The sequence below is a fragment of the Rhodofomes roseus genome, assembly GCF_022264815.1.
Source record: "Rhodofomes roseus strain CIRM-BRFM 1785 chromosome Unknown C8Q71scaffold_10, whole genome shotgun sequence".
In the NCBI taxonomy this organism is placed as follows: Eukaryota; Fungi; Basidiomycota; class Agaricomycetes; order Polyporales; family Fomitopsidaceae; genus Rhodofomes; species Rhodofomes roseus.
This window is the reverse complement of record NW_025952966.1, coordinates 141,237-154,541: the sequence shown is the minus strand read 5'-3', so window position 1 is coordinate 154,541 and position 13,305 is coordinate 141,237. Positions and strand designations below refer to the sequence as shown.

The following is a 13,305-nucleotide window of genomic DNA, read 5'->3' as shown; positions in this document are numbered from 1 at the left end:
CGTTCCTACCCGATGCGGGCGCTTGCGGCCTTTGAGCGGCTACCAGCCAGTAAGAATGCGAATATTTGCCAGTCGAACTGCTTAGCAGACCGTCCTCCTACTCAGAGGTCTTCTTTTGAAGTCTGCCTAGGGGAGACACAGTCGAACTACGTGCGGCTGTCCGTCCAGATTACACTCCTAACGGTTCAATTCATTACTTCAATAGTATCATAGAATGTATGTAGTGCAGGTAACAGTCTATCAGGGTATGCGGTCCAACGGTGTCTAATTTATCTATACGACTTCTTGCTGTCTCGCCAAGTGCTCCTTGAGACATGACATTACACGGTGCTTAGGATACGTGGGAGCAGACGGGTATCCGTACTGCTTGGTCAATCGCCGAACGACATTGGGGTCTGCACAGTACGGTCAGTGCATTGCGACGCTCCTTAGTCGGGCATACACGTACAGTCTGTAATGATACCGTCGACCTTCCAGTCCAGCATCTGCTCGACGATGTTCAAGCGATTCACCTAACACAGTGTGAGGTTACGGGGAATCGATCCGTCGCGAAACACACGCACAGTCCACACTTTGACACTCATGCCCAGCTTATGCGCCTCGTCGACCATCTCCTTCGTCGTGAAGGCCTCGTAGCCCTCCATGGCCGGGTCCAGTGCAGGGCTGAAGAACGACCTTGCAGATGGCGACAGAATGTCTGCGCCTATCGAATGAGCGGCTTGTGCGACCTGATGTCCGACGGTGGGACCGGAGAAGGAGTCCAGTCTCAAGCCCGCCAGCCATGGCGTGGTGCTGTTGTCCGGCATCCACGCAGTGTCACTTTGAACACGAAAGCCTATCAGAAGCGAAGCTCATAGATATGTAGATATGACGTACTCGTCTAAGAGCGCTGAGGTCGGAATCTTGGGATCCAGCGCCTACGAGTGATGAGTCGCCGATGAGCAAGTGTAGAGACGCGGTCGGGCCGTAGTCTGTACCTTCATGGCAATCAAGGTCCTCCAGTCAAAACTCTGGAACTGGACGCACCGAAGTGTCAGACAGTACGAAGGAAATAACTGGAGTCACTCACGGTGATCTGTGACGCATACGGACTCGCAGAGAACAACGCGTGTTGCCTCTTCACGAAATCCTCTACGCCCAACGTTTTGTTCGGATACTGCGGGTTGATCTTCGACTCGATGTTCCACAGTATCTTGTGTTCCGGGTCGGCACATTCAACGAAGTCGAACACCTCCTGCATCGTCGATATCCGCGTACCGGGGTACGTCAGTTGCATTGCTGTCCGAGCCATAGAGGTTCGTGTCAAGCAATGGGACGGAGGGCAAGACCCTTACGATAGCCGTGCTGCCGCTTCGAGCCGCAATCGAGCGTCTTGAGCTGCGCGAGCGTGAGGTTCGCGATGTACTTCCCGACATATGGGAAGTCGGGGTCGTCTTGGAACTAGCAAATGCCTTGAGTAAATTGTCACGCCAAGTATTTGAGTGACGTACGGCAGGCGCAGTGTCAACGCACTTCTCTGGGACGATGTCCTCGTCATGCCAGACGACGACATGGCCATCTCTAGTGATACCATTGTCTAGTTCAAGGGTGGCAGCACCATCGATGAGACCCCTGAGCGTGCAGCTGTCAGCGCCCTTGACCCCCATGCTCAGCACTCCGCGGCATACCAAGCGAAGCTCGGGAGTGTGTTCTCGATTGTGTTGCCCCTTCCACCGCGATGCGCCTACGGGACGTGGTCGCGTACTCAATACGTAAAGTCCCCTCAATCAAGATGACCATCACGTACCTGCACATCGTAGAACCGACGATGGCCCTGGAGAGCCGGGGTAGTGAGTGGCTGCTGCACCGGGGCGGGTGATGCAAGGATAGATAGGATCTGGCTCGCGATATTCGCCAGGACAGAGATGGGGGTTAACATGGCTGCGGAAGTGCAGAGGTAGGGGGGAGAGCCGGGGACTCCAGGGGGATGTTGTCGGTCATCTTCGCTATCAAGTAACGCGTTTCGGCAAACGGCATTCGGAGACAGACTGTCGAAGCTGCAAACACGTTCGACGAGTGGACGATGCCCGGGGATGGAGCACGGGTGTCGCCGCCACGAACGTTCATCGTCGCAACTCCGATCCGGGACGCGGATGCGCCTGAAATGGCAGGCGACGTGCCAAATAGAGCGGTGATGTGTCGAACGGGGCTGACAAGGGACGGAGGACTGGAGCAACTTGGGAGCAACGGTCAATCAACGGCTCGAACGTGCTACCTGTCAGCCGTTTCTGTCAGCTCCGGAGTGTTCCCGCCAACGCGGGACCCATCATAAGTTGTACCGCACGACGGATATAGCATCGTTCTTGCGCACTGGATGCTGGTGACGTGAGATTCGGCGACTTCCTGACGCTGACGTCTGCGTGAAGCCGGCCATGTTCGGAGATGTGCACGAAGGCTATAAAGGTTATCATCGACATCGGGAGTCCGTGATAAGCTGGGAGAGACCTGTGAGATGACATGTATTACCTCCCCACGCATCGGTCCGGAAGCGACTTGTTGCTAAACAAACGTCTAGAGACGCCATACGGACGCACCGACCGTTCGCAGCTGTTTTACATCTGAAAAGTCAGTGACTACAAGCCGGCATGAGCTGTACGCTCTCAGTGGCCGAGATAAGGAGGACAAAATCGGCTCACTGAGGATCATCGCAAGTCATGCAGTCCAAGCACGAGGTCATTACTGCGAGTCGCGGGACATCGTCTTGGATAGCGGATGAAATACCTACGATGCGTAGGAGACCCAGTACATCGTCAAGATTCCCAATGTTGTGCCGGAGGCAGTAAGCAACATATTCACTCGCCATGCAGCCTATGGCAGTAGGAAGCTGGCATCTGTTCCCATGATGTCGGACCTTGCAAGTTGCACTTGGGCCTGGGCATAGACGAGGTACGACGGTCTTGGTGTTTCGGTCAACATCGTCTCCATACCCGGCCGCAAGTCGGCCATGTCATGAGTAGTCCAGACCATGGCGGAGAGCCGTAGTGGGGATGTCTGTGCCACCGCATCCAAGACCAGACGACATCCGCCGCACGTGCATCTCTTCGTAAGACGAGTCTGACGATATGCAGACAGCCGTAAGGCCATGTCTTGTGCTTGTTATGCTATTCTGTAGAATCCGAAAAGTTGCCGTATGGTGTAGAATAGAGAGAAACGGCGTAGGGCATCGCCCTAAGACGACGGCGATGCCTTGACAGAAGCATCGTGCGGGTCGTCCTTGGTCGCCGAAGCCTTAGAATCTACGTTACTCATTCCAAGGTTCTTCCACTCGTCCCTATCCATCAGCCCACTGCAGCCAGTGAGAAGCAGCCGATGACAGAACCGACAAATGACGCACCGGTTCATCCGACAATCCAGGTAGTCGCGATTCAGATGACGACATGGTGTAGAATTACTGGCATTCTTGCGCAGACAGTCAAGGTACACTTTCATGTGGTCCTTACATTCACCTGTGGTGCTGTGCGTCAGAGACATGGACGACATGGGCCAGGAGGTTCTCACCATAGTGGTCGAGTGGGAACGACCCTCTATCCTTCAAGCAGGTCAGACATACGTGCCAGACAGTGCGTGAGGGTGCATTACAGGTGGTGTTGCTTGAAAGCTGCCCGAGATGCTGGGTGGCCGTCCGAAAGACATGATCGCTCGAAGCAAGGTCGAGCAACGCTTGCCGGCTGAGCGCTGAGCGCTAGGCCCGCGTGCCTAGCGCCGGGCGAGTCCGCGCCCCGCCTGGCCGCTGCGATTGCCGCTGCGACGCCACAATTGCCGCCGAATGGGAGACCTGCCATATAAGGAGAATTCCGAATTGACTAGTCGGAGAGAAGGCAATTCGGAATTCGATAGCATACAGTATATAGCGTCGGCACGAAGAGATCGCGAGCACCGTCCTTTTTCCTCCCGCCTCCACGCTCATGAACTCGGTCCCCCGCTGTTCCCGCCCGCGGACGGGTCTGTTAGATCTGGCTGGCTACTACTCGCACTCGCGGAGGTCCCCGCCTCCCCCGCTGCAACCGCCTGGGCGTTCTGCTTGCTCTTCAGCATGACAATCTCCTTCAGCCACCCGTTCTCCCGCCGTAACTCCGCCGCCTCCACCTCGAGCTCCTGCACGCGACTGGACAAGTCCGAGATTGTGCGCTCGAGGTTGAGCGACCATTGCTTCTTCTTGATCCTGAAGCGCGCTGTGTGCGATACGCGTCTTAGTTTGGGTTCACTGATACGCAGCGGCGAGGCTTACCAGAAGCAGCCGTATTTCGTCTCCGCTTGTCCTCCGCAATCGCTACCGGGTCCTCCGGCACTTCCGCCTGCTGTGGCGGGGATGGCGCGCCCGCCGAAGAAGACGCTGGAGACTCTACCGCCTGATTGGGCTGGGGTAGAGAAAATGGATTCGGTGCTGTGTCCCACGGAGACTCTGGTCGCGAGGATGTCGTCCGGCGCGGTTGGGCGTGCGGCTGCGGCTGGGACTCCGCTTGCTGCTGATGATGCTGCGGCTGCGGCTGTTGCATGAATGGGACTTGGTGAGACGCTTGTTGCATTGGTTGGGTGTACTGATTCTGCTGCATCTGGTACATTAACTGCAACCAGGGTAGTGCGGCGAGGAAGGCCTGCGTTGGGTTCTGCGTAGAAGGTGCCGGCATGTTTGGCATATTGGCCAGGTTGGGTAGATTGGGCATGTTGGGTACGTTCGGCATGTTAGACATGCTCGGTAGGTTGGGCATGCTAGGCACCGTAGGCGGGGGTGTCGGCATGGAATGGGAGAGTGCGGTGTTAAACGGTGATTGTTGCTGGAATGCGAGCAGGGCTCTCTGGAACGCCGCTTCGTCGTATGCCGGCGCTGGGGTCGACGCTGAACCCTGCTGGTCACCAAAGGAGCCGAATGTAGAGAGGAAGTCGAAGTCAAACGAGTCCGCGAAATGGGGGTCGGGTACCGCCGCTGCTCCCATCAACGGGGGGTTCTCACTTGGCCTGCTAGGCCCGGAGGTGTGTGCGTACGACGGACCAGGCTGGCTGATGGACCGAACCCGGCGTCGTTCCGCAGAGCTGATGGACGTCTGCGTGTCCTGTGTTGGCGTGTGTCTGCGATCCATGGGTGTAGACAAGCTCGAGGGTCTTGAATCTGCGCCCTAGCAGCTCCCATGCATTCATTTGCAACCCCGTCCTTCGATAGCGACATCCCTCATCATTATCCGTAGTACTTCTTATTTCAATTATAACAACGTGCTGCTCGCCGCAGGCGTCACAGACGGCGAGGGCCCGATGTGCGCAATGCACGCTTAGGATTGCGCCAGAGACGCGTGAGCGCGCCCATATAAGATCACATGACCACGACGCGTCTTGCTCGCTGAGGTAAGCCAGGCGTGACGTAACGCGTATGTGGGCTTCGCGCGACGCGTAAGTCTGCAGACGCACAACGCTCCTTGGCGCACACCGTCACCATCCACCCATACTCGACCATGGTACGCGCGATAACAATGTATTGCTCAGAACAGTATGTCTAACTCAGAGACAGTTGGTTAGAATACGATCCAAGGATGGCAATTTCCGTTTTGATCTTGCACCCACTGCCGATGTATCGGAGCTGGTAGCGAAGGTGCGCCGTCACGAAAGCTCTGACGAATATTCCTCTTATATATTCGCCATAGATCCTAGAAACCACCAACAACGCTGATCCTTTCACTCTTGCAATATCGAATCGACCGCGGGGGAATGAGACGTTGGTGTCGACGATCAATGGGAACCTGCAGACATTGGGTCTATCGTGCGTGCTCTTCATTTGCTGCTACAGGGAGTTTCATCTCGTCGCGGCGCCCTACGGTCTATCTGCCTTAGCCACACCGCAAGGCATTCAGTGGGGAATCCGCGATCGATCGTGCACAACGCAGGAGTCCAGAAGTCTCCGTCGGATGACTCTGGCCTGCTGTGCTGCACATGACCTTCGCATATCCCTTCCCGAATGAACCAGGGATATGTGACGTTAGATGATGCTCCCTGGATCAGAATGTCTGGCCAGATCTGACTAACCAGCGCCCTCGCAGGCATGGAGACCTTGTCTTCGTTTCGTACAAGCCGCGTGAAGAGAGTGCCCCAGAGGCGGCAACAGTTGCCGAATCGTCTCAAACAGCGCATGCGGGCGGTGCGGTGGCTAAGCGTCCTTGGGAGCTTGTCCAAGAAGACCCAGTAGACACCTATTGGCGTTCCAAGGACGGCAAGATTCCGCGCGAACGCGACCCGCGGTTCTGTAAACATGGTCCGGCGGGTATGTGCGAGTATTGCATGCCGTTGGAGCCATACGACGCCGCATATCACGCGGAGCACAGCATCAAGCACCTGTCCTATCACGCATACATTCGCAAGCTCACCCCGAAGATCTCTGCGACGACGTCGTCAACTGCCCTCCTCCCCCCGCTTTCACAGCTGTCGTACAAGGTTAAAGTACCGTGTCCAAGCGGCGGCCACCCGCCATGGCCGGCGTCGATCTGTACGGCGTGCCAACCGTCCGCGATCACACTGCAGAGTCAGCCCTTCCGGATGATTGACCACCTCGAGATCGCGTCCACAGCCATCGTCGATCGCTTCCTTCATGCCTGGCGACGGACGGGCACACAGCGCTTCGGGTGGTTGATCGGGCACTACGAACCGTACGAGGAAGTACCGATGGGCGTGAAGGCGGTGGTGGAAGCGATTCATGAACCACCGCAGGAGGGCGAGCTGGACGGGCTGTCGCTTGGCTTGCCGTGGGAGGACGAACAACAAATCAAGGAACTTGCCCGCGCTTCTGCAAAGCCTTTGCAGATTGTAGGCTACATCTTCACCGACCTCGAACCTGAGGAGAAAGACCGAACGCGCACGATGTACAAGCGGCACCCCCAATCGTTCTACCTCTCGTCTCTCGAGGCGATTTTTGCTGCACACGTGCAGAAAGCCAATCCGACGCCGTTGAGGTCTTCGGATACAGGCCTGTTCGGCTCGCGCCTGGTCACGGCTGTGCTAACGGGCACCGCAGACGGCGGAATCGACGTGTCGGCGTACCAGGTGTCGGAGCAGGCATGCGCAATGGTGGAGGCAGACATGATCGAGGCCAGCGTTGATCCAGGGATCGTGCGTGTGAAGGAGGAAGATCGGAGCGAAGATTCGGCGCGGTATGTGCCTGACGTATTCTTCCGGTATAAGAACGAGTACGGCCTCGACGTGCAGAAGAGCGCGAAGCCGTGCTTCCCGGTCGAGTATCTCCTCGTGAATGTGAGGCACTCTCCGTTGCGTGTCCTGAGCGGAATCTCACTCTGATTGGATGTGCAGGTCTCGAACGGTTTCCCGCAGAACCCCTCGCCGGTGTTCCACTCAGCCACGTTCCCCATCGAGAATCGGCCGGGTCTGGAAAACCAGAGCATCGAACAGGTCTTACGCCAACTCGCAGAGCTGCATGCGCCCGATATCCCAGAGAGCTCGCGCGGGGGTGACCAGCGGCAGCGGGCCGCACTAGCGAGCTGGCTGAGCGACTGGCACCTCGTCGCTTTCCTCGGGACGACGCAGTTAATCTCATCCGTAAGTGCAGCGTTGGTGCAAGGGTAGCGCGTTCGCGCTGACGTTCCTCGGACTCACAGGATGACATGAAAGTGCTGATCCGGACAGCAACATCACCGAACCTAGACGATCCGACTGTCTTGGATGCGCTCATTCGTACAGACGGCTGGCAGACCCTCATGACCTTCACGCGCGAGACAACACGTACGTCCCATATTCGTACCCGTTTGAGTGGCCTGACTCATCAGACACCTATAGCGGCGCGCCCCGCAGGATCTGGGCCGTCTGGCCCGGCACATACCGCGATGGACGAAGACATCCCTCCAGAACTCTTTGACCAGATCGCCCGAGACTCTGCTGGGCAAGGTGGCGGCTTTGCTGCAGCTGGTGGAAGCGAGCGTGTCTGCCCGCACTGCACGTTCGTAAACACCCATGGCGGAAGTGACTGTGAGATATGCGGGTTACCGCTACAAGGGTGAGAGACGGGAGACAAAGAAGACAAATATTATTGTATGCTAGGAGTGCATCACTACATTGATTTGTGCGGACAGAGTACATGGCGGCGTTCATCAGATTCCTCGTTAAGGGTTCATAGCGCGCTCGTCTCGCCCTCCTCCCTCTGGTCCTGCCAACTGGTGCAGAATGCGCATCTCTTCGCCTGTGCATGTTCCGATGAGTCAATGCACGCAGAGAAGACGGACAACATCGACGCTACCTTTGCAGATATTTCTTTCCGACAGGCGTAGCACCGCACGGTGTGCTTGATGATTGAGTCCTTCGACACAAAGGAGTAGAACTGGGCAACACTGTATAAGACGATGCCGAGACCAAGGAAATTGATGAGGTGGTCCAAGAACATTCTGAAAGCCGATGTTCGTTGATTGAGCGTAGACGCAACCGAAGGATGCTCACCCGTAGTTCATCGTGACGGCGCCGTCGTCTTGTGCCTGCTGCAGCGTGTTGTAGTGCGTGCCGTTCTCGCCCCTCTGCAACACCACAAACTTTTGCGGGAGGTTCCTGTGGGACATGAACGGCAGTAGCGAGAGTGGCGGCAGGAGGAGGTCGGAAACGAAGGAGTTGACGATTGTGGTGAACGCGGATGCGATCATCAGACCGACCGCAACCTCGAGCACATTTTCGCGCAACGCAAAGTCTACGGCAGTGCCGTCGTCGCTGTGAGTCCAACCCGCGACGCGAAGAATACGCACCTGTGAATCCCACCCAAGCAGACTTGACGCGCTGCGCTACTACTTGCTCACCGCGGAGTAGGTGTTGTTGAGCATTGTCCCATGTTTGGCCGTTGTTCATGGCTGGTCGTAATGTCGTGAAAGGTGAAAAAAAGGCAATGTCGGTGAACGACTCGCAGCAGCAGCCACAGCGCGAGGCGCAATGATGTCACCGCACGTGACCGCGACGCGCGTCAAGCGCCCGTGCCACCGGGTCCGTGCGCGCCTCATGCACTCGTCCGCGCGCTATCACACAGCTTCTAGCCCCTCGGGTCATTTCGAGGCAAAAGACGACTGCTACACCCTCGAAAAGTAGGGAAGGAAAAAAGAAGGCCTTGCCAGGAATCGAACCTGGGTTAGGTACCTCACGCCCCGGTTCGAGTCCTGCCCTGCCCCGCGCCCGCACCACCCGAGAAGCCCGCCGCCCCGCGTCGCCGCCCCCACTGCCCCGCCAGCATGCTGTCTGATCGCCGCCGCCGCCGTCCGCCAGCGTGCACGTGCCCACCGACCCGTCGCGCCCGTCACCTCGCCCGGCCAGCATGCCGTTTGATCTGCACCGTCGCCGCCGTCCCCGACCACCACTGCGTCGCGCCCACGCGTCCGTCACGTCGCCCGTCACCCCGCCCGCGCCACCCTTGTCGGCCCGCGCCGCGCAGATAGTACCGCAATCATCCACGGACTGACCGCGTCCAAGAGGGTTAAGCGGACAACCTCGTGCACGTGCCCGTCGCCGAGTCGTCTCAGCGACCCCGCAGTGCGACGCGCCATGTCCGCTTCGCCCTTTCTGCCCCCGACGTTTATTGCGGCCTCCCATCCCGCATCGCCCGCCACAACCCCGCCTACCCCCCCGCGTCCCACGCGCGCAGCCCCGCTATGCTGCCACTTGCGTCCACCGCCGCCCCCCGCCGCAGCGCGCGCACCCCGCGCCAACGACCTCTTGCGAGCAATGCACCGTCACGCCACAGCACGCCTTGCCGCTCGGCGCGTCGGCGCCTTCCGATGACGTGCGGTCGCAGCTGGCGCAGCGGGCAGCCCGCTCTCTCGTCTGCGACCGCACGTCATACGTCACATGATGCTGCCGCCACAACAGATGCTTGCGCGACGCACCGTCCTCGCAGCGCACGCACCCGCGCGCCGCCGCCGCCCCCGCACCGTGCCACAGGCGGGGCCACGGCATCCCCCGCGTCGTCGCAGCGAGCGTCGCGGACGTGGGAGACGGCGACACCGGCAGCGACACCGCAGCGACACCAGCAGCGACACCAGCAGCGACACTAGCAGCGACACTAGCAGCGACGCCGGAAGCGGCCCATGCATGCCCTCACCCGGCTCGCACCACCACACTCAGGATTCCCAAGGACCTCCTGGGAATCATGCCCGCCGCCCGTCACCCCGCCCAGTGCGTGCGCGCCACCCTTGTCGGCCGTGCGCGGACAACCTCGACCTCGTGCACGTGCCCGCCGCGACCCCGCCGCTTCGCCCTTTCCCTGTATCACTGCCCCCCACGTTTATGAGTACGCCATCACAAGATGGTGAAGTAATGAGTGACGTCTTGCGACATGCACAGATCGGGAATCTCTGACTGCGTGTGACCCCACGTACCGTGGGAGTAAATTGTGCAGGAAAACGGATGGTGAGGGCGGGGAAACGGATGATATCTACGGATATCCGTGGATGGCGTTATCCAAGCCAACCCCTGCCGCGATGGAAGCAATCACGTGGGAACGCGTTAACGTTATAAAACGCGATCATGTGTCCGACGCGACTCGCGAGGTCGCGTTTGTTTAATGCATGCACGTGTGCTCTGTTTTGCCATATTGGGCTGGGTATAAAGGAGAGGGGGGTGCCCTGAAAGAAGGTCGCTGCGCGCCGCCGTCATAGGACAGACATTCTCGACGGTGGCTGCGTTCTTCATCTCACCCGCATTCCAATCGACTGCGCCGCGCTACTCCTGGTTAGCTCATGGGCTGTGGCCCAATAGGTAACGTATTCTCCGTAACTAACAGCCCGTGCGCAAGGCGGCGCGGCGAAGCGCTGGCATCGCTAGCTCGTCGCAGAGAGCGTCGCGGACGTGGGAGACGGCGACACCGGCAGCGACACCGCAGCGACACCAGCAGCGACACTAGCAGCGACGCCGGAAGCGGCCCATGCATGCGTGCTCTCACAGTGCCCTCACCCGGCTCGCACCACCACACTCAGGATTCCCAAGGACCTCTTGGGAATCATGTGCCGCAGGCACGCACGCCCTCGCCCCTCCGCCGCCGCACACCCTCGCCGCCGCACGCCCGCGCCCGCGCCGCCTCCTGTGCAACGCCGCGAGCCGCACACCCTGCCCGTCGCACGCCCTTGCCCCGCACACCCTGCCCGCTCGACCCTCCTCTCACGTGTCAGGTTTCGCGTACGGATTCGTATGCGAAACGGGCGCACAGGCCACTCGCGCGCACACGCACACGAGTCGCGCGGACACGTGACCAGCGGCCGTCGAGCGCCGTCCGTCGCGCGCGCGCGGGTCTGCTCGCAACCTGGTCCAGCATGCCCACGCAACCGCCGCTGGCCGAAAGCACACCCGATGAAGAGCTACTCCTCGCTGACCTGTCCGCGGTCCTATCCTCTCTCAAGCGGCTGCGTCCCTTGGCTCCCTCTGCATCTCCCGAAGCCCGCTCAGTCAGACGCCGCCTGGGCTCCACTGTAGCTGACTTGATCCCTGCGGTGAACACCTGCGTGCAACAAGGCTTCTTCCCCGGCGACGATGGCGGCGACACCGAGCCCGCCCCGACTGTGCGCGCACCGTCCACCGTCCTCCGCCGGCTCGAAAAGATCTGCAAACACGACGGGTCTGTCCCGCTTCCGACGTCAGCAATGGTCAATGTCATCGCCGCCCTCCCCCCAGGATCACACGCTACCGCGGAAGACGCAGGGCTGGCGATACTGCTGAGAGGGTACGAGGACGCGGAACTCGCAGAATGGGTGCGCTCGCTATTGCTCCCTCTTCGCCTCACCGCCTCACATCACACCAGCAACGTGTCCTAGAACCCCTGCGGCAGGCCCTCCCGTCATCCGCCGAGTTTCGTGCTGGCGCTGCAAAGGCTGCTCATCAACCAGACGTCGGACAACGCCTCGTCGAAAGACATGCGGTGAGTGCGCTGTGTCATGTCACTATATGCGCCATCATCGGCCCTCCGCAGACTCTGGAGACGTTCAGCGCTGCTAGACAACGCTCCCACATGCTCCATCTCATCCTGCAACATGTCGAAGTGCTCAAATTCGCATCCGACTGGTGCGCGCGCACCGGCAAGGGTAGCCGAGCCTACAAGCGAAACTTCAACCGCTCGACCTTCCGCCAGCTGCCGCACATCCAACCACAGCTGCAGGGGCTCAGCCGCAAAGACATCGACAACCAACTGAACGGGCCGCTCAACACCGAGCTCACGCAGTGGATCCGACGGAACGAGCCCGTGATCACCGCACGCAACCGCCTGCTCGAAATGTACAACCATGTGAGTCCCACAGCACGCAACTCACCGACGTCTGACATCACCACTCCAGTTTGGCGCGCTCATATTGCTTGACCCACTCTGGGACGTCGCGCACCTTGCGCTCCATCGCTCGTCCACCTTTGCCGACGTATACCGCGCCCTTGCCAACGCTACGCCCGCGCACGATCGGCGCGCCCGCCACGAGCTTGCCTCTCGCGTCCTGCTCTCAGTCGTGGCGACCTTGGGTGAGGCAGACGACGCGGCGTTTGTACAAGCCTTTCTCAGGGACTATACCCCTGCCAGTATGTCCTAGAATGTCGTGGATTCTGTATGCAAGGAAACAATGCAAGGCCCGTTTGTATCGTGACTTTCCCTGTATGCATGCACCGCGCGGTCCTCAACCGGCGGCCGCCCATCGCGCTCGGCTCGTTCGGGTTCCTCACCAACTTCGACTTTGCGGACTGCCGCGCGGTCATGGACGGCGTACTCGACAGCGGTATCCGCGTCACGCATACCCACCCCGCCATGTACAGTTTGCGCAGGCAAACGAGTCGTCGAGTGGGTCGCTTGCGTCATTCGACTCGTGCAATGGTGCCGCAGCAGTGACACCGGCGCCGCCTTTCTGGCGCGAATTGAGGAGGAGGGTCAGAGACGGCTTCACCATCGCCTCCGCTCTCAGCAACACTGCGATCGACCGTGTGTTGATCACGAAGCTGCGAGACCGAGTGTCGTCTTCCTCGCGTTCATGGGTGTTGTCTATGGCCAGAGCTCGCCCATTCCCTCACACCGCAGAAGAGTCATCGCGCTGCACGAGATGGGCAAGTTGGTTCGCCGCCGCGCTCCCTGTCTCGGGGCTTCTTCTCGTGTCATATCGCCCCGCACGTTCGCCCACAGCGAGGGTGAGATCGAGATCCGGCCAATACGCGCGTCGCGCGAGCCATTCTCGATGAAGGTGGGGAACCGGTACCGGCTAGGAGTGCTGCCAAGAAGTGCGAAGGAGAGGACATAACACGGTGAGTTCTGCCTTGTTGGCCCGCCCATCCTCACGGACTCAA

At 59.5% G+C, this 13,305-nt stretch overlaps 6 protein-coding genes across 6 annotated transcripts; 2 read left to right on the top strand and 4 right to left on the bottom strand.

The window, feature by feature from the left end:
* Nucleotides 1–5: 5 nt before the first annotated feature.
* C8Q71DRAFT_46142 (PLC-like phosphodiesterase) lies at nucleotides 6–2,094 on the bottom strand. The gene is made up of 10 exons (XM_047918683.1): nucleotides 1,787–2,094; nucleotides 1,668–1,723; nucleotides 1,491–1,611; nucleotides 1,335–1,440; nucleotides 1,070–1,278; nucleotides 978–1,016; nucleotides 877–917; nucleotides 564–819; nucleotides 449–512; nucleotides 6–395 (listed from the first exon to the last, which is right to left on the bottom strand). Exons 1-10 carry the CDS (start codon nucleotides 1,916–1,918, stop codon nucleotides 274–276), a joined length of 1,146 nt encoding a protein of 381 aa, XP_047778755.1. The 5' UTR covers nucleotides 1,919–2,094; the 3' UTR covers nucleotides 6–273.
* Nucleotides 2,095–3,207: 1,113 nt separating this feature from the next.
* Nucleotides 3,208–3,688, bottom strand: C8Q71DRAFT_835013 (uncharacterized protein; the record flags this gene model as incomplete). Its single annotated transcript, XM_047926421.1, has 4 exons — nucleotides 3,619–3,688; nucleotides 3,538–3,568; nucleotides 3,374–3,485; nucleotides 3,208–3,325 (listed from the first exon to the last, which is right to left on the bottom strand). Exons 1-4 carry the CDS (start codon nucleotides 3,670–3,672, stop codon nucleotides 3,208–3,210), a joined length of 315 nt encoding a protein of 104 aa, XP_047778754.1. The 5' UTR covers nucleotides 3,673–3,688.
* A 134-nt stretch (nucleotides 3,689–3,822) lies between these two features.
* On the bottom strand, nucleotides 3,823–5,291 carry C8Q71DRAFT_758301 (uncharacterized protein). The gene is made up of 2 exons (XM_047923731.1): nucleotides 4,268–5,291; nucleotides 3,823–4,211 (listed from the first exon to the last, which is right to left on the bottom strand). Exons 1-2 carry the CDS (start codon nucleotides 5,115–5,117, stop codon nucleotides 3,943–3,945), a joined length of 1,119 nt encoding a protein of 372 aa, XP_047778753.1. The 5' UTR covers nucleotides 5,118–5,291; the 3' UTR covers nucleotides 3,823–3,942.
* Nucleotides 5,292–5,439: 148 nt separating this feature from the next.
* On the top strand, nucleotides 5,440–8,107 carry C8Q71DRAFT_758298 (polyubiquitin-tagged protein recognition complex Npl4 component). The gene is made up of 7 exons (XM_047923730.1): nucleotides 5,440–5,486; nucleotides 5,540–5,620; nucleotides 5,673–5,788; nucleotides 6,066–7,269; nucleotides 7,327–7,572; nucleotides 7,632–7,755; nucleotides 7,810–8,107. The coding sequence occupies exons 1-7, from the start codon at nucleotides 5,484–5,486 to the stop codon at nucleotides 8,028–8,030; spliced, it is 1,995 nt and encodes a 664-aa protein (XP_047778752.1). The 5' UTR covers nucleotides 5,440–5,483; the 3' UTR covers nucleotides 8,031–8,107.
* Nucleotides 8,108–9,226, bottom strand: C8Q71DRAFT_822439 (ion channel). Its single transcript, XM_047926218.1, has 4 exons — nucleotides 8,760–9,226; nucleotides 8,464–8,704; nucleotides 8,267–8,411; nucleotides 8,108–8,209 (listed from the first exon to the last, which is right to left on the bottom strand). Exons 1-4 carry the CDS (start codon nucleotides 8,857–8,859, stop codon nucleotides 8,141–8,143), a joined length of 555 nt encoding a protein of 184 aa, XP_047778751.1. The 5' UTR covers nucleotides 8,860–9,226; the 3' UTR covers nucleotides 8,108–8,140.
* Nucleotides 9,227–11,063: 1,837 nt separating this feature from the next.
* On the top strand, nucleotides 11,064–12,950 carry C8Q71DRAFT_758292 (uncharacterized protein). Its single transcript, XM_047923729.1, has 4 exons — nucleotides 11,064–11,741; nucleotides 11,792–11,908; nucleotides 11,960–12,271; nucleotides 12,321–12,950. Exons 1-4 carry the CDS (start codon nucleotides 11,307–11,309, stop codon nucleotides 12,561–12,563), a joined length of 1,107 nt encoding a protein of 368 aa, XP_047778750.1. The 5' UTR covers nucleotides 11,064–11,306; the 3' UTR covers nucleotides 12,564–12,950.
* The last annotated feature ends 355 nt before the right edge of the window (nucleotides 12,951–13,305 follow it).